Source organism: Hibiscus syriacus, unplaced genomic scaffold, assembly GCF_006381635.1.
Source record: "Hibiscus syriacus cultivar Baekdansim isolate YM2019G1 unplaced genomic scaffold, ASM638163v2 tig00112496_pilon, whole genome shotgun sequence".
In the NCBI taxonomy this organism is placed as follows: domain Eukaryota; kingdom Viridiplantae; phylum Streptophyta; class Magnoliopsida; order Malvales; family Malvaceae; genus Hibiscus; species Hibiscus syriacus.
The window spans coordinates 95,273-120,113 of record NW_024063346.1 but is presented as its reverse complement, the minus strand read 5'-3'; the positions used below and the strand labels follow the sequence as shown (position 1 = coordinate 120,113).

At 35.3% G+C, this 24,841-nt stretch overlaps 2 protein-coding genes across 3 annotated transcripts in view; one reads left to right on the top strand and one right to left on the bottom strand.

Moving 5' to 3' along the window:
* The first annotated feature begins 12,458 nt into the window (after nucleotides 1-12,458).
* Nucleotides 12,459-13,667, top strand: LOC120180452 (dof zinc finger protein DOF1.2-like). Its single transcript, XM_039185773.1, has one exon. It carries the CDS (start codon nucleotides 12,518-12,520, stop codon nucleotides 13,454-13,456), a length of 939 nt encoding a protein of 312 aa, XP_039041704.1. The 5' UTR covers nucleotides 12,459-12,517; the 3' UTR covers nucleotides 13,457-13,667.
* A 3,014-nt stretch (nucleotides 13,668-16,681) lies between these two features.
* Nucleotides 16,682-24,841, bottom strand: part of LOC120180427 — a 31,052-nt gene continuing 22,892 nt past the window's right edge. Inside the window, exons 3-10 of one of the 2 annotated variants that reach the window (XM_039185749.1) lie at nucleotides 19,266-19,364; nucleotides 18,158-18,238; nucleotides 17,989-18,042; nucleotides 17,839-17,907; nucleotides 17,377-17,439; nucleotides 17,031-17,113; nucleotides 16,869-16,934; nucleotides 16,682-16,770 (exon numbers count right to left, since the gene is read on the bottom strand). In XM_039185749.1, the coding sequence (XP_039041680.1) occupies nucleotides 16,731-16,770; nucleotides 16,869-16,934; nucleotides 17,031-17,113; nucleotides 17,377-17,439; nucleotides 17,839-17,907; nucleotides 17,989-18,042; nucleotides 18,158-18,238; nucleotides 19,266-19,364 (555 nt within the window). In that variant the 3' untranslated portion in view covers nucleotides 16,682-16,730. The remainder of the gene's footprint in view (nucleotides 16,771-16,868; nucleotides 16,935-17,030; nucleotides 17,114-17,376; nucleotides 17,440-17,838; nucleotides 17,908-17,988; nucleotides 18,043-18,157; nucleotides 18,239-19,265; nucleotides 19,365-24,841) is intronic. The other variant, XM_039185751.1, reaches the window with a different exon arrangement.

Here is a 24,841-nt window from a genome sequence, read left to right as displayed (position 1 = left end):
GTACGTGGGAGGAAAGCTATGTGAACCCTCAATCCTTTATTTCACACATAATTCTCATGAAAACGACTCAAAACCTCCCCCACGTGATCTTATCCAATGCTTCAAAAAAGTCACCCAAATCTCAATAAATATTTGCAATCAACAGCCTGCCTTTACTCAAACAACATATTCTTAAATAAATATATATATCTGTTGATTTTATCTTCAATTTGAACACATAATAGTATATTTAATAATGCTAGCTAGCACTAGTTAATTTACTTTGGGGTTTGTAAGGAAGTAATGTGAAGAAATGAAATGTGACGTGATTCTTCATCTAGTTTAAACTTGAAAGGACTTACACAAGCACAAAAAATTCGTATTTATATATATAATAACAGATTTAAAATTATTGTTAAAAGTAGGTAGTTTATATGTTAATAACATAAAATATTTGTACATGATGAGCATAAATAAAAAACTAAAATTGATATAATCAACAAAATAGATAATTAATAAAAGAAATTTAAAATTTCAGGATGAATATGTACCTATCTTGTCTTAGACAATACTGTTGCTTCCTGCTAGTATGAACTAGGAAGTAAACCTCATGAAGCAAGGTATGCTGACAACTTAAACTGCCATGATTTTCTCTTTCTTACTGGTAATATAGATTTTTAATTTGAATTTTAAAATTATTATTGTTACCGATAAAAGAATTGTATTTAAAATTTATCGGATATAAATAGAGTTACTCTTAAATTATAAAACACATGTGATCATAAAAATTGTGACAGCAATTTTGAGTTGGCACGAAGTGTTCCAATTATTACATTGAAGTTTTAGCATGCTTTATTTACCGAAAGGATGAAATATACAATCATATTTATTTGGAACTAGAAAACAATATATTAAATAGTTTATTTAATTTATCAACAAGTTATTTACCAAATTGTAAGGTTTCGGCATTTAAATTGAGTTTTTTACTGAGTGATGTAAAATTTGTTTAAATTTATTTTAGTTTAGATCTTACTAATATATTTCAATTATCAATCTATATATATTATAATAATTAATTGTGATTCCAATCATATTTAATCAACCTCTTATCGATATTTGAATGAAACTATTTGATGAAAAATGATGAAATAAAAAGGTTATTATATGATCTGATGTTAAAATTACTCCAACAATTGATTAGGTTGATGAGGATGTAAAGCACCGATCACGTGATAAGTCAAAGAATGCCCCTTTTTAAGTTTTACTGTTTTATGGGAGGAAAGGAGCACACGTAGCTAATGATGCACCTCCAAACACATAGCCCCTCCACTCGATGGTCATCAGATTTATTGAGAAAATCGCCTCATTGACCAAAAATGCCTTATAATATACGATTTTAACAAACTTTTTTTGGATTTGCCAAAAGAACCAACAAAATCGCAACGCGAAATAAAAATCGCAACGCGATCCCCAGAATCGCAAATCAGTTTCCAAAATCGCAACGCGATTCTTGAAAATCGCAATGCGATAGTACAAATTCGCATTGCGATTTTCCAGAATCGCAACGCGAATATGAAAATCGCAACGCGAACACATAAATCGCAACGCGTATCCGTAAACCGCAACGTGTATCCGTAAATCGCAACGCGTATCCGTAAATCGCAATGCGTATCCGTATATCGCAACGCGTATCCGTATATCGCAACGCGTATCCGTAAATCGCAACGACAATACGTAAAATCGCAACGCGTATCCGTAAATCGCAACGCGATTTTTAAAGCGCCATTTTAATCGCTACGCGTATTTTATTTTCAAATTACAAAAACGAATATTAAGACAAAATCCCGTAATCGCAACTCATAACCTAAAACCTAAAATTATAACTCAGTCCCATTTCCATCTCTCACTCTCTACGGCGAAATCCGTCCCCATCTCCGAAGATTTCCGTCCCCATCTCCGGCGAAATCCCTCACAACCATTCACGGTCAGAAATCCCTCACAATATTCAGAAATGGAAAATCAACCTCCGAGGGTTAGTTTTTTTAATTATTTTTATTTTGAAAATTTTGCATTATTGTAGGTTTTTCATATTGAAACTGATGATAAGTTTACTGGTCATTTCAATAATAGATTAACCATTTCACTTAGATTTCATTTCGCGTTGCGATTCTCTCGTTGCGATTTTCATTTCGCGTTGCTATTCTCTCGTTGCGATTTTCAAGTTAGTATTTGTCTTTGTCTTTGTTCTGTCTTTTGGTTGAAGTAATGCAATCCATTCAAGTTTCAATTTGCAGAAGAGTCGCAACGAGAGAAATGAAAATCCCAACGCGAAGCGTTGCGATTCTCTCGTTGCGATTTTCATTTCTCTCGTTGTGACAGTCATTCTCTCGTTGCGATTTTCATTTCAACCAAAAGACAAAACAGTGTTGCAAATTTTAGTTTCAAGAATAAACTACTACTTTTTATGTTTATTGTTTTTGGTATATCTTCACAGTGTAGTTTTTGGTATATTTAACTTGGTATGTTTATTGTTTTTGTAGAAATTTTTTTCGGCTTCATTGACATTAAGGAATAAAGTTAGCCTAGCCACTACAATTGCTTCGAAGCTTTCACCTGCACAAAGACAATTGTTTGAGGAAACCTGCTTCGGGCCATGGCTGAGAGTACAGCATCCGGGTGGAGATGCTAATTTGACCCATTTGTGGCTTTAGACCATGACATCAAATCTACCCGACAGTATACAACGTGGTGAGGAAGAGATATGGTTTCATTTTCCACCAGCGTATACTTGTTTTGGGCGGAAGGAGTTCTGCTTAATCACTGGTCTACGATTCGGACACGATGATGTAGGCCGGTACACTCGTCATATCGCCCGCCCATCATGGTTATCCCGGGTTTTTCCGGATGAGTCAATGGAGAAGCCGAACCTACACGTCGACGACCTGAAGAAATTGTTTAATAAGAAAGATGGTTTCACTCGGATGGATGACGTCGATGTTGTCCGAGTATGACTTCTACTACTTGTGTATGCCGGCTTTTTAGGCAGAGAGGCCAGACAACCTATTCCTCGGGAGCTAATAATATTGGTAGAGGACCTGAATGCATGGAATCTGTTTCCGTGGGGTTCGTATATAAGGAAAGCTACCTGGACTAAGTTGTCTACTGCCTTTGATGACCGCAAAAGTTTGCGTGGCGATGGGTCGAAATACACTTTGTCAGGCTTTGTTTGGGCCTTTAAGGTAAGAATTTCTATATAATGTTTCTAAAATTATAATTAATTATTTAACAATTACTAATTTTGTTATTATATTGTTTGTAGATTTGGATATTCGAGGCTTTCCCCAGCATGCGTACATATGCAATAAAAACGTCAAATGATATTCCCAGGGCTATTTCCTGGAAGAGGAAAAATCTGTTGGATTGGGAAGACTTAATACCATATGCGACAATAAATAATGTAAGTTAACACAAATACTTTCATATAATATATAAACAAGTTATTAATAGTAGACGTTTAACTTTGTTTGAGTTTTTATATTGTTAGGAGGCCAACATTCCATTACAAAGACTGACACCCACGGAGGAAGAGCTTGCCACTGATTGGTGGCAAGCTAGTCAGAGTTTTTTTGATGGCACGGATGATGAGCAGCATCCACTTCCTCCAATTCAAGAGCCATCACCTCACCCAGAGCCATCACCCGATCGACCCGACTATACACCTCTAGAACGAGAGCCATCACCTATCCCGTCACATCATCGAGCCTCTTCTCCACCATCACCTCATGATAGGCGACCGGTAAAGAGGCCACGACATTTATCTCCTTGTTCTCCACCTCCACGGATGAGTTACGTGATGAGGTCAATGCCTTGCGTGAGGAGATCGGTACTCTACGCGATAACGATGGTGCATGGCGTGTGGAGGTGTCAACTTTACGTGGTGAGGTTGCCGCTCTACGTGAGATGATAGTATCGTTGCAGAATGAGGTTCATACTCTACGCAACGAGGTAAGTTTAAGATTTTCCATATTTAACTTGATGATAAATTTACTCGTAATTTCACTTAGATTAGCCATTTCACTTAGATTGCTTAGTAAATTTATTCGGTTGCTGCCAATTCTGCTAAACTGTGTATTCTTTAACACTGTGAAATAGTATTTGTCTTTGTTTTGTCTTTTGGTTGAAAGTAAATTTGTTCGGTTGCTGCCAATTCTGCTAAACTAATACCCTGAAGTCAGTATTTGTCTTTGTTTTGTCTATTGGTTGAAGTAATGCAATCCATTCAAGTTTCAATTTGCAGAAGAAGAAATAGTTTACTTTCGCAACACGAAACTTAAAATCGCAACGAGAGAATCGCAACGCGAAATGAAAATCGCAACGACAGAATCGCAACGCGAAACCAAAATCGCAACGACAAAATCGCAACGCGAAACCAAAATCGCATTGCGATTTTCATTTCGCGTTGCGATTCTCTCGTTGCGATTTTCATTTCGCATTGCAATTCTGTCGTTGCGATTTTCATTTCGCGTTGCGATTTTGGTTTCGCGTTGCGATTTTGGTTTCTCGTTGCGATTCTCATTTCGCGTTGCGATTTTAAGTTTCGTGTTGCGAAAGTAAACTATTTCTTCTTCTGCAAATTGAAACTTGAATGGATTGCATTACTTCAACCAATAGACAAAACAAAGACAAATACTAACTTCAGGGTATTAGTTTGAAACATATTTTTCTTTGTTATCTGATGCATTTTGTGAACTATGATAGAATAATGACTTGGGTGAATACAATGCAAGTTTGAAACATATTTGTCTTTGTTTTCACTGTTTAAATATCATGTCTGTTTATTTACTGATTTTTGTATTTAATTATTTAGCGGCCCGATAGAGTGGATGCTTTACGTCGGGTTATGCTTGCACGACGGAGTTCACGCATCAGACAGCGTGCACGTGCTATTAAGTCTCCGTACACCCCAATAGTGCGAAGACACCGCAAGAAGAAGCCCGACTCGCCTGTCATCCCTCAAGAGTCCACTCCTATCGTTGAAGAGGCCCCCCCTATCATTCCTCGAGAGTCCCCTCCCACCGTTCAAGAGGCCACTGTCATCATTGAAGAGGTCCCTCCCACCATTCAAGAGCCCGATTCACATGGCGTCATATATAGGCTTCTTGAGAAACCCTCTGACGTGCCCGGACATAATGGATGAGAGTTGGCTCTCGTATAAGTTACTGGCCAGTACCATTCCGGTATCAGAAGTGGAGAGGAGACAACTACCAGACACAATTCTGGATAACACCCTTTGGGCTAAGACCGCAGTTGATTTTTATCTACATGAGCGGAGCCAGGGGTGTTTCACTGACATATGCAAGCTCACCGATGATATCTATTTGTTGCTTGATCGGTCTTGGTGGGGCGTATTATTAGGGGTCAAAGACAATGGCTATTTCGATGGGGGGGGTAAGTCTTATATTTTTCTTATATTTCAATTTGATTAATTTTTTTTTTAAATTTATGTAAGTCACTAATATATGTCTTTTTTTGTAAAACAGCATATCGATGCGTGGGTGACACGTCTTATAATAATAAGAAAACTTAAGAAAAATAAAAATATACGATATACAATTATGCCGACGTCTTTTAACGCCGTTCACTTGAAGAATCAACGAGATGAATCATTTGATTTGGGCAATGGACAAGCTAAACTTTATCCTGCATGGTGGGAGGTCGATAAGGTTAGTATTTATTTTAGATTGAGTTTAAAGGTTTTATGAAATAAGTGCGCAAATAAATGAATTATTACTTATGATTGCAGGTGTTTATCCCTGTTTTTGGAACGTAAACATTGGATTCTCGTCGAGCTTCAGCTCCCATCCCTTAAGACAATAGTGTATGACAGCATGATAAATTACATATCATTGGCTGATTTAAGAGATATTATTAAGGGATGGAGCTCTCATTTGGCTAAATTCTTGGATGCGATCAATTATTGGACTCGTTCTGGAAACAAAAAGCCAAAGAAGCTCAATATTACAGTTATTAGAGACGAGACCGCGCCACAACAAACGGAAGGAGCCAGAGGAGATTGTGGTCCTCTCGTATGCTTGGCGTTGGAGCGTTTGACGAAGGGAAGCACCAAGTATCTACCTCCCCCCGATAGAGATAGAGCTGCAGTAGGCTTGTGGTTTCGGCATTATATGGCTAAATCGATATATACGAGACGCTGCCTACCTGCATCCGCGTTATAAAAATGTCCATAAACAATTGGTAAGTTTATAGACTTTTGGTTTGAAAATGTTTGGTTAAGTACCTAGAATTCAATAATTTGCTGTTTGTAGGTTTTAGATGTGTAGAAAGTGTTGTTTGAGCAAATGTTTGGTTTCTGCAGGTTAATCTCAGAAGTGAACTGTGTGAAAATGATGTATGGCTGCAAAAGTTGATTCAATAGTTTAATTGATTGTTTTTTGATTGTTTAATTGATTTGTAAAAGTTGATTTAATAGTAGATGATTGGAAATACGAATTATTGCTTATTTTTTGATTGTTTAATTGATTTGTAAAAGATGATTTTAAAAGTTGATTTGTGTAATTGATGCGAACATAATTCTTATTTGTGCTTGTTTAATTGATTGAAATGTAATGGTTGATTTTGTTGATTTCAATCTGCATTATGTTGAAGGCAAAATGACTATCGCAATGCGGAAATGAAAATCGCAATGCGAAATGAAAATCGCAACGAGAGAATCGCAATGCGAAATGAAAATCGCAATGCGGAAATGAAAATCGCAACGAGAGAATCGCAATGCGATTTTCATTTCGCATTGCGATTTTCATTTCCGCATTGCGATTCTCTCGTTGCGATTTTCATTTCGCATTGCGATTTTCATTTCCGCATTGCGATTCTCTCGTTGCGATTTTCATTTCGCATTGCGATTTTCATTTCGCATTGCGATTTTCATTTCCGCATTGCGATTTTCATGTTGGGATTTTCATTTCGCATTGCGATTCTCTCGTTGCGATTGTAATTTCCGTGTTGCGATAGTCAAATGCATGCCTAATAAGTGATAACAACTGAATAACAAGAGTTGGTTAAGTCAAAATGGTTGGCCTGAGTCATTAATTCAACTGAAAATGTTAAAAGTTCACACATAAAATCCACTTAATACAACGTTTGCATTTAAAAATCACCTAAGTTAACAGTCCCAAAAGGTGAAGCCAGTTGTGATTGGGATTTTAAAGATGATTGCCTTTTGCTTGACACCATATGAGCTTTGGATTTTGATGAGGATCCATATTTTGGTAGAGGAAAAGATGATTGTGATGGCACTGGTGATCCACATGTCAACCTTGTATGACCACTTTCCTTGCACCGACTACATGTCGATCTCTTCTTCTCTTCACCCTTAGACGGTATACGATCGTGACTTTTTGGTCGGCCAGGTAGCCTTCTGTCCATGGCTAGTGGCAAAACTGTTTGTAAGTCATCTGGTATGTCCCACTCAGAAGGATGTGGAATAGGGTAGACAATCTCGGCATAAGTCTGTCGATAAACTTCTGTAGTGTAGCAATCCATAGCGTATGCGCTTGAATCATCTTGGTTTAAATGAAGAGCAACTTTTATAACATGGCCACACGGATAACCAGATGTTTGCCATTTCATACAACTACACGTCTTTGCATTTAGATCGACCAGCCCATTTAAGTTATTATCCAGTACTTGAAACAAAGTGTGTGAACATGGTTCAACTCTCCATGACGTTGACTTCACAACACATTTCGTTATCTTTTTTTCAGTCCATGGTGTAACACGATGTTCCAATGTTCCTGTAAATTTAAATAAACAATACTTAGTAAAATATATAAATATGATAAGTTACGAATTCAAAGAAATAATACTTGCATGGTTTCTTTTCTTGTAGTACCACTGTTGAATAGAGGCTCGAAAAAACTCCATTAACATAGTAATGGGTAATTTCCGGGAATGACGACTTAGAGCGTTGATTGATTCTGCACTATTAGACGTCATGAAACCATATCTTGCTCCAAGTTGATGTACTCTTGACCATCTTTCAAACCCGACATCTTCTAGTGTTTGAGCACACTGAGGCAAAACACGTCTTAAACAATTTATATGCTTATTGAAATCCACTTCCCGATAAGCTTTTACAGCCTTCCAGTATGTCCATTTGTGCTTTTTTATACCAGCAGACCTTGATTTTAGATTTCTATACAAATGAACACCACAAAGTCCATGAAAAGCATCTGGGAAACACCTTCTAACAGCGTTGTCAATTGAGTTTGCCCTATCGGATATGATTGTCAGATTGTTAATAGGACCTATGCAATCCCTAAGATGCCCCATAAACCATGTCCATGAATCAGAGGTTTCAGATTTGCCAACCCCGTAAGCTATTGGCAATATCCCATTGTTAGCATCCATGGCTACTGCTAATAAGTTTACTCCAAGGTATCGACCTTTCAAATGTGCTCCGTCAACTATAATAACTGGGCGCATGCAAGTAATAAACGAACGAATCTACAAAATAATATACACAAGAAATATAATCATTTAAATGTGAAATGCATGTAACTAACAAAAATGAGTCAACAAAATTATATTGATTTACTAACCGTAGCACCAATGGCGATAAACAGCAACTCAAAGTGTCCATCTCTATCTGTTTTGATATGAGTTACCGACCCAGGATTTTTCAGCTTTAAATTGTGACAATAAGCCGGCAGTTGGGCAAACGATGTTTCTGGCGACCCCCTCAACAATTCCAAGGCATAACATTTGGCTCTCCAAGCTTGAGAATATGATATACTAATCTTGAACCGAGCATTCATGTCAGTCATAATTTCATGTCCCCGATATACCCTGCCATTCAAAAACATTAACTCAGCCAGAAAACCACCCAACACCTTTTTGTTTGCCTGTCTATGGTGAGGAAAAACTTGGGTTCTTGAACATGTATGTTTATCAATAAAAGTCCTAACTTGAAACATTTCGCAATCTTTTATTCTCTTTGCAATCATACACCACGTACAGTTTTTGTCAATCATACACCTTGTTTCGAAACGATCTTTGCTTGATTTGTTAACTTTTAGTTGATAGCCATCTTCCACACATTTCGTATACAAAGCTATCTTCAAGTCTTCCTTTGTATCAAAACAATCATCTTTCTTGATACGAATAACTTTTGTGTAACAATCAACTGCTTTCTTTACCAACTCTTCTTCCGGTATCTGAAGTAATTCTGGCATATTCCAGTTATACGCCCGTGGCATTTTCTTTTCTTCGGGACTTTTTCTTCTTCTTTTTCTTCTTCAGGATTATATGAATTACAGAATGGATGTTCAACATGTTCATTCACAGTCGTAACTTCCTCCTCATTATCATCAACAATATCTTCTTCGGTAACGGCTGTTTCATCATCAAAATTCGGGTATTGACCAATATCAAAATCATTACACGCAGGGTCTGTTTCTTCTTCTGAAACATCATCAAAATCCGTGTATTGACCAATATCAAAGTCCGGATATTGACCAAGACCAAATTTCGAATACTGACTAGTACTCACAATTTTTTCTGTTGGCTCATCATCGTCTAACTGGTCAATACGAAAACCGAAATTTGGTGCTGAAAGTTGATTGGGATTTGGATTAGAGAAAGGTTGTGGGTTTTGAGAAAAACTTAGTTGATTACTACCCGCTACTGACCCAACAATACTACTTCTAGGTTCAACAACATACAATGTAACATCATCTTGTGAAACACTAATGTAAGCAATGAATCGTTCAACATCTTCATTGTCGGTTAACAAATAAACTTTACCATTTCTCTGATAAGATAGCCTAAATCCACTTAGGGGCTCTAAATTCAATTTCTTTGAAACACGTAGCATTAGAGTTTCATAAGTTAACTTTTGTAAAGACAATTTTAGTTGAAGATTCATGGGTAAAGGCATATATTGTAAAACACCATGAACATTATCCCATGACCCTCCAAAACACAAATCTATCCAAACATGATCAACATTAGATGATTTCATGGTTGTAAATTAATTTACTAAACAGACGAGCTGCGAAACTAAAACCTGTTGCCGGATTGGGAAGGATGTCGTTGGATATAGGAACGGATGTCGCCGGAGAGAGTGATAGATGGAGATGGAATGAGTTGCGATTTAGGGATTTAGTTTATGATTTGCTGCTGTTGCGTAGTTATATACCCAAAATTTCAGTGTTGCGATTTACAGATTCTCGTTGCGATTTACGGATTATCGTTGCGATTTACAGATTCTCGTTGCGATTTACGGATTATCGTTGCGATTTATGGATACGCGTTGCGATTTACGGATACGCATTGCGATTTACGGATACGCGTTGCGATTTACGGATACACGTTGCGGTTTACGAATACGCGTTTCGTACTACTTCTAGGTTCAACAACATACAATGTAACATCATCTTGTGAAACACTAATGTAAGCAATGAATCGTTCAACATCTTCATTGTCGGTTAACAAATAAACTTTACCATTTCTCTGATAAGATAGCCTAAATCCACTTAGGGGCTCTAAATTCAATTTCTTTGAAACACGTAGCATTAGAGTTTCATAAGTTAACTTTTGTAAAGACAATTTTAGTTGAAGATTCATGGGTAAAGGCATATATTGTAAAACACCATGAACATTCTCCCATGACCCTCCAAAACACAAATCTATCCAAACATGATCAACATTAGATGATTTCATGGTTGTAAATTAATTTACTAAACAGACGAGCTGCGAAACTAAAACCTGTTGCCGGATTGGGAAGGATGTCGTTGGATATAGGAACGGATGTCGCCGGAGAGAGTGATAGATGGAGATGGAATGAGTTGCGATTTAGGGATTTAGTTTATGATTTGCTGCTGTTGCGTAGTTATATACCCAAAATTTCAGTGTTGTGATTTACAGATTCTCGTTGCGATTTACGGATTATCGTTGCGATTTACAGATTCTCGTTGCGATTTACGGATTATCGTTGCAATTTACGAATACGCGTTGCGATATACGGATACGCATTGCGATTTACAGATACGCGTTGCTATTTACGGATACACGTTGCGGTTTACGGATACGCGTTGCGATTTATGTGTTCGCGTTGCGATTTTCATATTCGCGTTGCGATTCTGGAAAATCGCAATGCGAATTTGTACTATCGCATTGCGATTTTCAAGAATCGCGTTGCGATTTTGGAAACTGATTTGCGATTCTGGGGATCGCGTTGCGATTTTTATTTCGCGTTGCGATTTTGTTGGTCATTTTAGAAAATCCAAAAAAAGATGGTTAAAATCGTATATTATAAGACATTTTTGGTCACTGAGGCGATTTTCTCTTTATTATTATTATTATTATTACTACACAGCCACGAACTAGAGAATTTCGTTAATGATCATACCCACATTCTCGCTTATTTTCACCCTCTATAAATGCTACCCATGTGAAAGGTTAGCTTCAATTTTTTTTTTGCATTTTCCAAGAAAATAATTTCATTCAATTATTAAGATAGTGAAGATCAATCATGATTTTTTAATCATATCACTAGGATTTATATTTCAATTTTTTATGCATTGGCTTGAATTTTTTATGCATTCGTTTGATTTAAGTTATTAAATAAATAAATTCGTTAATTGACTTTAGTGATAAAAATAAATATTATTTTCTTTGAAAATCTTAGATTTAAATAACTATTTTTACTGGATGGGTATATGTTATCAATAATTAAGAAAATTATAAATAAATATAATCATGTAATAATCTTAGACTATTTTAAAAAATATTATATATATATATATATATATTATATTTGTTGAACCCACGAGATATATAGAGTTGAATCACATAATCTGTTTTGCTCTTTAAGTTAATGAATAGATTATTTCTACTCAGTGACTGTGCATGTATGCATGCATAACACAGAGAAACATTTAAGATCGTAATTAAAATATGAACTAAGCGGTCTTAATTGTAAATGAATAGTTGATTTTTTTTAGATTTTGAGTTCAAACACCATGAATACAAGGGATTTAAATGTTTAATATCAAATGATTAAGAATGATCTTTAAACAGATTTTAACTTATACTTATTTCAAATTAATAAAAAAGAAAGACTATAATTAAGCAAAGATTAATAATAATAGTAATAATAGAAGCACAACTAGGGTTGCTTTGACTTGTACTTCAATCACAATCTAGATGAGGGGCAACGAAGAAAACGGCACATTAGTGACAATAATGAAATGTAAAGAGAGTCACACACGATCCATCTACCTTAGTAATTAAATGACAGTTATACTACAAAACAACCCTCACTCCGTCACATAACAATACATCCATCACTACATAACGTACAATTTCTTGGTCCCGACGGCTCGCCAACCGCCCACGTTTTTTTCCCTTTGCACCATCAAACGCTATACATACACACATGCCCCCTTCTTTTCCCACTAAACTCCCATCCCTCTCCCACTTATTCCTTTCCTTTGCTTTGCGGTTCTATCGCAAAAAAATGTTCGCAGTTAGTACTGACCAGATGTTGCAGTGCGGTGTTCCACGGCCAATGTTGCCTATTAACGGAAAGTGGAAATCCAAGGTTGAACTTGCTCCCAATTGTCCACGTTGTGCCTCCGCCAACACCAAATTCTGTTATTACAACAACTACAGCTTGTCGCAGCCCAGGTACTTTTGCAAAGGTTGCAGAAGGTATTGGACCAAAGGTGGTTCCCTTAGGAATGTGCCTGTCGGTGGTGGCTGTCGTAAGACTCGACGTGGCAAGTCCACCAGTGTCAACAAAAATGGTGGTCAGGTTCAGGTTTCTGAGAATCATAGTAATCACGATCAGCAGACGATTGGGACCAGTAGTTACTCCGATGGAAACCCAGCGAACCAACCAACTCCTGCTAGTGGGTCGGATATTGATCTAGCTGTTATCTTTTCTCAATTCTTGAACCAAAACACAAGCTCAGATCAGCACGAGATTCTTGCTCAAGAATGGCCTAATGAAGGGATCGATCCATGGAGTGTTTTAGAACAAGATATCAACACCCCAAATGATTCATCGATGGAGTGCCCGGATTTACCAGTGGTTCATCCGAGTCCAGAATCTTATTTGCTTCAAGAAATTCCTCGTTTTAAGCAACATCTAAAAGAGGATAATAACAGTGTCGAGGGATTGCTGGAAACTGACCCGATGAATGCGTTTGGGTTGCAGAATTTGTTTGCTGAGGAAATGGTACAAGATGTTTTCTGGTCTAATTCTGCATCAGAAACTCCGAGCTTTGAATGTCAATCGATGGTTCAACTGCAACAGTTCGAGTCCTTTCCGGTTGATGATCACCTAAAGGTTTCTGCAAACTTAATGGCTGATAATTGGAGTGTCTTTGATCTGTCTGGATTTGAACTTTTTTCAAAACCCGGAAGCCAAAGTCAAATTTCCAATTTTATATAGTAACACTTATACTATTTTTTTAAATAAAATATTAACAATTAGTAATATAGAAGACTTTTATTTTTATTGTATTTAAATAAGCTTTGACCATTTGATTTATCCAAATAAAGCCTTATTTCAAATGAATTAAGGATTTATTTAGATATAAATTAAAAAGTAAGATTTATTTGAATGCAATAAAAATACTAAAACATTATAAATCTCAATAGCTTACTTACCCTTGTTCTTCGTTTATTTCTAATTTGGAGTCAAATGTATTTGTTAAATAGTTAATTATGGTACTAGTAGAAAGTAAATACTCCATCTTTTATTTTTTCCTCTTAATATCCTACATTAATTTTCCTTCAACTTTTACTTAATTCTAAAAAAAAAATAATAAATGAAAATTATTAAGGAGAAGGAAAATTAACGTAGAATCGATTTCATAATAAGGAAAATTAATGTAGGATCTTAGTTAATGTAAATTGTAAAAAATAAAAAATATGGACAATCTTATCTTAAGCAATAGATGAGAGGGTGTAAGGGTTTTTTTACGGAAAATTATTATGTAGTTATTTCCCTCCATTAAGTTATAAAATTAATGAATTAAAATAAAATATCCCATTATCTTTTTGCCATACCATATGGATGTTTAGACTTAATTCTTCATAGCATCCAGCAATGGACGCAAGTTAGTAGGAAGATTATAGTGGTCAATAATAAAAGTGAATAAGATAACAATAATAACAAATCGAGGGTTTGATATAAATGCTGTGAAATAGAATAATAGGGATAGAAGAATAAGACATGAAAGTAACGTATGGAATTAATATAGAGATGCCTTGATGATCATAGGAAAACAGGTTGGGGGGGGGGATTAATGCTTGTCCTGTGATGTTGGTGTGGGATCTCTAATTTGGAAGTTGCCACCTATTAATCTACTTGTCTGATGTCGACCCTCACATGATGCTTCTCCAATATATAATAATAATAATTCGATGATATTGAGACGGATCTAAAACTTCATATTACTAATTATAGGATAATCGACCTTAAAGCTTCCGCCAAGTCTATTCGTAATATGAGATGTGTATATTTTTAATAGGTTAAGAAATATAATCATATTAAACAAATAAAAATATATAATAGATTTTATTTATGTTTAATGCAATGATGGTTAGACATGTCTAAAATTATAGTTGGAACAATAAAATTATCATAAGTTGATATTACATATTAAAGTTTGAACTCTTATTATAGCATGATTGTATGTAGTACATGAAATTTGTAACGGTAGATGATCCATTTAAGACATAATTCACTATTCAAAGTAAATTATTATAATACGATTTTATGTGTTGCATAAAATATATAACGTCAGATGATTCATATAAGAAAAGATTCATTATTCAAAGTAAGTTATGATAATATCATTTTATGTATCACATGAAATATGTAATGATGGATTACATGAAATACATAACGATTTTATGTTAGGGGACAAATTTATAAAATTTTAAAAGATGATAAACTTATAAAATTTTAGACGGATGAAAATAGATTTTCAATCGTAAATATAAAAAAAAAATACTTAAAATATATAAGAATTTGAGACTTTTAAAATGGACAACTATCCCTAGGCTCTACCCTTCTCTTTCGGTCCATCCCTTGTATCTAGTATGTTTGATTACTAATATGTTTGATTACTTGTGAAAGCATTGCATCTTACTTTTTTTCTTCTTTTTTTTTTTTTTGCTTTTCGAGATATTTGATATAAATTTATTACAAATAACAACTAGGATAGTCTTAATATTACAAAAATCCTCAAAAAATATATATCACATAAATAAAAATATTTAAATCTGTATTATCATCCCTAATAAAACTTGATGATCTCATGTGTCAAGTATCCTTGAAGGATTTTATTGGTCAGATTGCAAAGCTGAAGTAGAAGGCAAATCAAATAGTTGGAGTTCTGTCCTTCCATCCATCCAACAGTCAAATGATTAAAATTGCCGCCATTATCATCGTAGATGGATCACTGAGGAGCAATCTCACATGACCCATCATTACAGCACCAGGCCTTGCTTTCCTTCTTTGCTTGCTCTTCATCAATGGGTAATTGTGCAAATTGCAGTTGCTTAAATTGGGATTTTTTCTGACACAATTGAATGGGTTGAAGAACATAAGATAATGGGTTCATGTTCCAGTTTTTGGCCCACGCAAGATCCTCAACCATAGCCGACACACACAGGCGGAAGGAATATAACCCTAGTTTTGGTTATATTTATTCTAACATTAATAATCTGACAACCAATTTATTATTCTTTTACTGTTATATTCTAGGCAAGGACAACAGCTGTTCGTGCAAGAAGGATTATTTTACGCTCCATTAACTTTCTCACTTTATTTGCAATGTAAATATATCCCCAGTACTCCGATTAGGTCTCGATATTTGCATGTATGAACATTTATCAGAATATTTTTTTGTCGGCACTTATGATTTATCACCAAGCCTAAGCTACCACGTCTGAACATGCTATTATGATATTTGGAACTTGTAAGAATAAAAATATGATATTGCCAAAGTTTGGGGACCACGGTAGGATGAAAAAGGAGATCTGAGAATTTTCTGTTTAAGAGCATTATGCACGGCACTCAAATTTTTGCACCAAAGATGTAAACCCCCCCCCCCCCCCGGCGAAAAATACCAAGTCATCTACTATGCCCGCGGCTTCAATAGAAGTTTCAGATTCTGATTATTGATTAAAGTTATACATGAATAGACCGGATGGACCAAGGGGAGTTTGCGGGACAAACACTCTTGAAAATTTTAAATTCTCATATAATTTAATTATTTTTAGTATTTTATATTGATAATCTATTTTCGACCTTAACATTTTATAAATTCGCCCCTAACATAAAATCTTGCCTCTGATTATTTATATATTCCTGAACCACTTCTTTCAATGTCTCTCAGAGTCAGAAGCCTGCATACTAGAACCTAAGGAATTAGTAGCAAATGATTACTGCATGCTGACAACGATAAGTCTGATATACTAACCGGTACACTTCTGTAACAGCTGTTTATCTGTACGCAAATCAAATTTACATGTTAAATCTTCCCATGTCCGCTGTGCTTCCAGGAATCCAAAGCATTTATGGAAACATTTATGACAGGAAAATAAGTGCATTCCAATATAATCTCTTTGCACTATAATCAAATGCCACTTCTCTGAACAAAGGTGCACTCACAGTATGTTCATCAGATAACTGGAAAAGTTTTTGCAGATTACTAGCTCTTTTGCGGGTGCCACTTTATGCTGCATCCAACACTGTTAGCAAAAGGGAAATAATGATTTTCAGTTGGTAATCCATCTAGTCAAACGATTAAGTGAACAAAAAATGTAAAGTACATGAGGAAGAGATGCACCTTGGTTTCTGAACTGATGGTACTGGTTGGCCACTAAGGACACTGTCTATAGCAAGGCTTAAGTCCCAAGAAATTGTTAAACAAGGTAGATTGTTTACTAGTGCAACAGGAATGAGGAATCAAATTATTAATCATATTAAGCCTAAAATCACATAACCGAACCTTCCAGTAACAGGAACACTATTACTTGGCCTGGAATCATCAAATTGGCCGTGATATACCAGCTCAAATGGCCTCCTTCCATCCTTTTCTCAAAGAGAGAGCTTAACAAGTTATTATTGCTATTATTTTAAAGACTCTTTAACATGATCCCAAGACTTAATCCCACAATCTTCTAAGTGGATTACATAGTGATAAATCATACATTTCCAACAATAAAACCTTCATGGCACGACTTATCATTGCCAACCTGACTCAAGGATGGTAGCCTAGCCCAGTAAGGTAATTCAAGGGAAAAACCAACGTTTGATGTTTGGAACATAAAATAAGTTACACAGCTTGTGATTACCTTTTTAAATAGGAAAAACTCTGGCGTACAAACTGCCCCAAGATCTCTTGCAACATCTTGAGTCTGAGGTTTAAACATATTTAACTTGATCAAGAAGAAGCATTTAATGAGAAAATCAATTACGAAGCAAGCTAATGTCATTTGCACGCATGAAATGTCAGAACAGACAGAAGCTACTCCCGAAGAAATGTGTCAGAGGTCTAAATATCAAAAATGGAATCGAAAGATAATAAGATATTAAGAAATATATGAACAGGTGGGCCAATCACAGATGAAGAAGCCAGGTAATTGCGAAAACAGAAAACAGATGCTAGTCATATTCTTGCAGTCCCAAGGTTTTCATATTCTAATTATCTCAGTTGCATGTTTTAACTTTTTTGTCAAGGGAAAGGAAAGCTCGTAATAATGTTTTCATTTATTTACACTGTTTTTTAAAGGAGAACATGGATAGCACTGGCATACCTCATCATATAGGTAAGGGAAAGGATAATTATACAGCTTAGCATCTTCTGCCATGAATTGTGGTCCATCCTGTGAACAAAAGTTCATTTGGAGAAATCATACACGAAGCTTCATTGTATCTCTATTCTCAAATTAGGGGATCAGTGGAACCTGTGGGTGAGTGGCGACAGAATTTGAAGATATTGCAACAACAGCGAGCCCTTTCTGCAGCAGAGTGCAATAAATTTTGGATTGTCGTACAGTTAATTATCTTTCCAAGTTCCTTAACAGGAAATAAAGCAAGTTGAAGAACCCAGAAAGTGGAAGGGAACTTGGCTACCTTCATATAGAAATTGGAAAGCTTTGCAAGATCCTTCTTCAAGTGTTTTACAAATGGGCAGTGGTTGCATAGAAACATAACCTGCAAAGGAACGTGTTACCACAACTTTTATAATTAAATATACTTCAATTAAGAGAAGAAATACCATAAATAATCAAGAATATAAAAACAAAGATGCATGTAATTATCAGGGTTATTAATTATTTTGAAAACGTTGGTGTATTATTACTTTTGGGTTAGGAAAAAAAATCTAATTCTGTTAAGTGGCGCTATAAACCATGTCCCCTTTTTTCAATGTTGGTTCAAAGTTGATACATACAAACATAATTTTTCAACTCTACATATCAATAAAACTATAATGTCTTCGGTGATATTTTCAGAATTTATTTCCATTAATTTAGCTAGTATACGTGCTTCTGATTCTTTACATTCAAAAAAGGACATATCAGAAACGGGGTAAGGCAAAACAAGTATAATACTAGTTAAATCTGGAATTTTCAAGTTTTGACTGGGGCAAACATCTCCCTACCATATACATTCCCACCTGCATGAAATTGCCTTTGTTCAAGGGAAAAGTGTGCCCCTTTCTCAAGTACTAGCTCTACACCATCTGAAGGTAGTAGATTCAGAGAACATGAAAATATATAGTTATACTTCCATATAAATATGCTCAATGCCGTAATAGAAGATGTGATGGTTATACACATTAAACAACTTGAATCAAGAAGCATAGTGGACCATGGATTTTGAGGGAATACTGCGGACACTCCATGATATAACGTCTCTCTATAAATGAACTGTCTGTTTTCAAGCACCATGATATTAAAGCTTTAGCTTTTTCGTTAAATGAGCACTTAAGCTTCAACCTTACAGCATGTCCTACTGACCTAGGCCACGGATAGGCTCCATTCAACGAACTAAAACAACTCCAGCTATTTCTAAGCAGCAGACAGAGGCAGAGGTTCACATTGATTAAACAAAAATGCTCGAAAACTACATTTTTATCCTTCTGGATTGTTCCAAAATGCCAAAGTGAAGTACGTCTTTTTACTATGTAAATGAATGAACACAAACTAAACCAGGTATTACTGTAAAATTGCCATAGCACCTGAAACTGAGAGAGCAGGTGCTTGTTGAAATACCTATTTGGAGCTTCTGCATTCCATAAATTTAACACTTTTGAAGCATTGGCTGCGTCACAATTATCCTGAAAACTAAATAAAAAATGCCAATGCCAACGTTTGATGCTACGGTGGTATCATAGGATCTTAAACTTATACTAATAACTGCTTACCTATTCTAATTGGAATCGAAACAATTTTTTCTTAAAATGAAAAAAGTGAGATTTTTTCTTAAAATGAAAAAAGTGAGATTTTGAAAACCACATTAATTCTTAATTATCCTCTTTTTAATTTAAAAACAAAATACGATTTAAAATGCCTCTCGTTTCGAAAAATTTTAGATTTCCTTTACAATCGAAATATACGGTTCAAAGAGTCGCCACCAATCTTTTATTAGGGTGTGATTGGGCACCCAAAAATATTTTGTTATTTTAAATAAAAATTAATTTTAATTAAAACAACAAACTGAGGTTTGCGTTACCAAAATCCGAGTTCGGGAGTCGGTTACGTACGGGGAATGATTAGCACCCCACAACGCCCTAAGAAGGTACCTAGTCGATTAATTAATGTCTTTGCATTGAACTTTACAAATTCGAACTTAATTTGATTTTTGATCCCATAAAACAATGATGTAAATTTAAAAACATTCAAAAACACTCAAACAAATTAAATTAACATTACCGAGTCATTTTAGAAAGATAAAGAGTGTTCGATTATTTACAAATATCGAGACCAGATCTTAAAAGCTATAACAACCTTTTCTCGATAAATTTAAATAAACGAACACTTCCTTTTCTTTCGTTCCCAAATTTTAAGCGAAGATTCAATTTTTAGGTTTCACTTTCGGGATACACTTTTATTTTAAAATTATTAAAAGCGGACCTCAAATGCGTATGACAACCTACTTAAAACAATTTTAAATTAAAAGTGTATCATCCTTAATCCAATAATGTATTATGTCGAGTTATGCAAATGAGGTTAGCATGCGAATAGTGCAAAAAAGGATATCATGCCAAAATTAATTAAACAAAATTAAAAACATCATACAACGTGACATACAAAAAATTACATACATATATTTTAATTAAGGATTATAAACCATGCATATTAACATATAATGTACAAATGTAACTTAAATATAAAAATAAAAACATGACATGCTAAACTACAATTTAAAAAAAATGTATATACATATATATATATTATACATTAAAGTAATGACTAAATCTGAACACATGTAAAATTAAACATACTAATTTAAAATTAAAACAAAGACTTAAAGGAAAGCAAGCATAAATATCATGGACTTAAACCTAATTTAACCAAAAACTTTACTATAACTTAACTAAAAAAAACTTAGTAATTTATTGAAACAAAAGTGCACACACGCCTCACCCTCTTCTCTCTCGCTAAACTCACACAACTTAAACTTTAATGGTTGCCTCCCAACGCTACTGCCTCACTCATTTTTTGATGGCCATGGATCAGACCAAATAAAAAAACAAACCCCTCTTATAATTTCTATTCTTCCTCAACTCCCATCTCTCGATCGAAACTCTCTCCCTCACTATCTACCCTTCGAAGCTCACACGATGATACCAACTATCTACTCCGACAAAACCGACGATAATGTTTCCGGTGAATAAGGTAAATGGACTAAAACCCTTTTCCTATTTGCATTCAACCCTTAAACGAATTGATTTCAAAATATTTACTGATTTTATTCTATTTTTTTAGGAACCTAAGCCGACTATTTATTTTTTTCCTTCGAATGTAGCATCGGAAATGACCCCGAACCTCTAAGGTAAATGTACTGTTATTTCTATATAGTTTAACTTGATTTTGACTCAAAGCATATACATGTACAAGTAAATTACAAAAACAATTGAAAATGGAAACATAGAAATAAGTAAGTAAATTACAAAAACAATTGAGAATGGAAACATAGAAATAAGTAACCCTTTTTGATTTTGTGTATTACTCTGATTCAATGACAAGAGAGATCCTTTGCTTCCTTTGATCTTCGAATAGGAGGGAAATACCTCTTTTTTTGTACAAAATTTTTTATGTTTATTGGTTTCTCTCCGTAAAAAAACAACAGGTTCTTTCTCTCCTCCTTTACAGTGATTTTTTTTGTTCATTCTATGTGTTTTTCCCCAATGTCTAATCCCCTCTTTTTTGTTCACTCAGTTAATTTCCACTTTATGTGTTCTCTCCTCTCTCCTCTTTTAGTTTCCAGTGGTTACCCCCTTTAAACTGATCCTTTTCAGTTTTTTAATTCCCCAGTCGTGCTTCTCTTTGTTAACTGCCTTTTCACCCTTGTTAACTCCTTCTAACCATTTTTGTTTTCCAGGCTTCACGTAGGCTGGTTTGCTCTGCTGAGGAATATTGGACTTGAATTGGGCCTTCAATAGATTTGGGGTCGGGTTTAGCGACCTAGTCCCGGACAAAAACGAGCATCTACAACTGCCCCTCTTTGCTCATTATCGTGTAACGAGAATAGAGCAAAGATCAAAAGATGATCGAGTTTGTCCGGTTCTGAGAACTTCAAAAGATTAAACCACTCACTGTTACGTCGGGATAAATGAGACTTGAAAAATATTCAAATGACGTATCCACTCCCTCTTGTTCAGGGATTAAAGAACTCGAACAATCTTTTAAAAACAGGTTCGCTCCCTGTTGCTTCAGGGAGTAGAACTCGAAAAATCTTATGTTTACGAGTTCACTCCCTCTTGCTTCAGGGAGTAGAACTCGAACAATCTTCTGCTTACGGGTTCACTCCTTTTTGCTTCAGGGAGTAGAACTCGAACAATCTTCTACCTACGGGTTCTCTCCCTCTTACTTCAGGGAGTAGAACTCGAACAATCTTCTGCCTACGGGTTCGCTCCCTCTTGCTTCAAGGAGTAGAACTCGAACAATCTACTGGTGTGATTTTGCTTCACTATTCTTCCATGAAGGCTCAACTTTGATGGTTAAACCTGAAAATCAAACGTTTCCACTTATTAATGTATGCTTGAAGATTTGAAAAATATTATACTAGAAAAAATTTAGAATTTAAGAGAATCTTTGAGAATCCATTTCTCTTGAGGGAGCATGTCTCGCAACAACTAGATATGAGAATATTCTTGGACTCGACTGCCATCTGAACCTCTCTCTTCCTGGGACTTTGAATTGGTTAATGACTCCTCGTGCGCATTTCCTTTTAATCAATTGATCCGCTTCTTTGTACTCGAGAACCTTCAATTTCCTCCCACATCTGATGATCTGATGACTTGCTCCAACACTATTCCGAGAAGGATTAAAATGGTTCGGAGGACTTATCATCTTGCTCGAAAGACTTACAGATGACCCGAAGGATTTCATCATCATGCTCGAAAGACTTACTGATGGCACTTACTGATGGGTTTGCTTCACTACTCTTCCGTGAAGGCTTACAAATTACCTTAAGGATTTAATCATCATGCTCGAAAGACTTACTGATGACACGAAGAATTTCATCATCATGCTCGAAAGACTTACTGATGGCCCGAAGGACTTGTAAATTGTGAAATTTTGAAAATTGCATTCTTTGTTTTCAAAAATTTCATCTTCTCAAAACATGGTTTTTTCATTTTCAAATTCATGTGAAAACATCTTACCCGAAGGTTTTACGGATGGCCCGAAGGATTTATCATCTTGCTCTAAAGACTTACAGATGGATTTACTTCACTACTCTTCCTTGAAGGCTTAAGATGGTGCTTCACTACTCTTCGGTGAAGGCTTACAAATTACACGAATGATTTAATCATCATGCTCAAAAGACTTACTGATGGCCCGAAGGACTTCATCATCATGCTCGAAAGACTTACTGATGACACTAAGGACTTAAATTGCTTACTGGGTAAGAAATATTTCTTATTTGATGTTTAACTTCTACATTTCAATTGTCGGGATTTTAACATCCTGCATCTTCTCTTTTCACTGAAAGATCTGTCAAAATCATGTGTTTATGCATGAAACATGAATGCAATTAAATGAATCGATGTAATGATTTTTTATGCAAATGATGTTCTCATAAATGCATAAATGTCGATTTCATCTTCATTTGACCTCAAAGTGACAAACTTAGTCTTCTTCTACTTGATCATTCCTCTTCGGAGTTTACTTTAGATATCCGTATAACAACTCATAATTTTCAACTTGCATTTTTGAAGAGCATTCTGATATTCTTCTATCTTCTTGTTGTCTTCATTTTTTTTATCTTCATTTCGGAGAAATTGTTTTCTCTCTCAATTTCTTGCTATGATCAGAAATACCACTGTGTTGCCCCATTTCCATCCTTGGCTCAATTACGCTTTCTAAGTTGTTCTTTTCGGACTCTGCCATTGATTGATGCTCGGTTGGTTTGCTTTACAAGGTAAGCTCTACTCAAATTCACGGTTTGCCCCTGACACTTCAAGTGGTAAGACTCATTCTCAATGTCTTATTGGTCTGAATCTTGTCATCTCAACATGATCTGGGTTTCTGGTTATGCCTCAATGTGGGTACTTATTGCTCCCTTCGTGCCCAAAATATTTTAATCTTGAATAGTCTCAATCTAGTGTCACTACACAGTAGTGTCAAATAGCTCGAAGGCTTCTCTTCATGTTTCCACAAACACTTAAGAAGTGATCAACTTTTTTAACAAAATGTCTTGCATTTTTATACAAGCTGGGATAAGTGCCCCTTCCAAATAATGAGACCATCTTCTTCTTGGCGGGTTACTAACAACGTCACAAGGAAATGCTACAAGTTGTATTCTTTAGTCTTTCTAATCTCTCGGACCACTTGCTTTTAATACTATGAAATGCTTTATTATTCTAGCATCATTTATTTTTTCTACAACAGAGGCAAAATAAGCCTTTCTAACTTCAAGGACTTTTCACATTTGAGAATGTCCTGTTTGAAAATGTTTTCCTTTTTCTCTTATTTTAGGGATCAAAAAATGAAAGAATTTTATAAAATATTACCCCTCAATTCACACTCACAATCGAATCAAATCACAAACATGAGTTCCCAGAATATCAAAAGAATCAATAGCTTCTTTAATGTTTTCAAAGTTATAGCTCTTTGACAAGTGTCAAAATTGATGGGATGGCTTCAGGTTGGCTTCCTATTTTTTAAGGTTTCGACCAACAAACTTATATTTCTTTCTCGGTCCTTGTGAACATCACAACATGCCCCTCTTTCTGGCTTGGTATTTTAATCGGATACGGACAAAATGACGCAACTTGCATAATCAATTACTAGACTTTCTAGAACACTTCTATTTCAGTTCTCTAAAATCTTCTATTTGTTCAAGCCTCGTAGACTCCTCTAATAAAGGTAGTGCAGAAATATCGGTCTAAAAATGAAATTCCTGAGTGCTCGTGTGAAATTGACTATAACATGTGTTACTTGACTCCCTTAGTCCATATTTACTAAAACTCCTTATTTATAAAATTGATTTAATTTGCCATTGCTTGGCTAGATGAAATCAGCTTTATTGTAATTTGCCTCTATCAGGCTAGCTGAAGGGTTCATCTCATCACAAAGTCTTTGACTT

Excerpts from the sequence above, each read along its gene's own strand:
- LOC120180452 (XM_039185773.1), top strand. The coding sequence starts at position 12,518 with ATGTTCGCAGTTAGTACTGACCAGATGTTGCAGTGCGGTGTTCCACGG.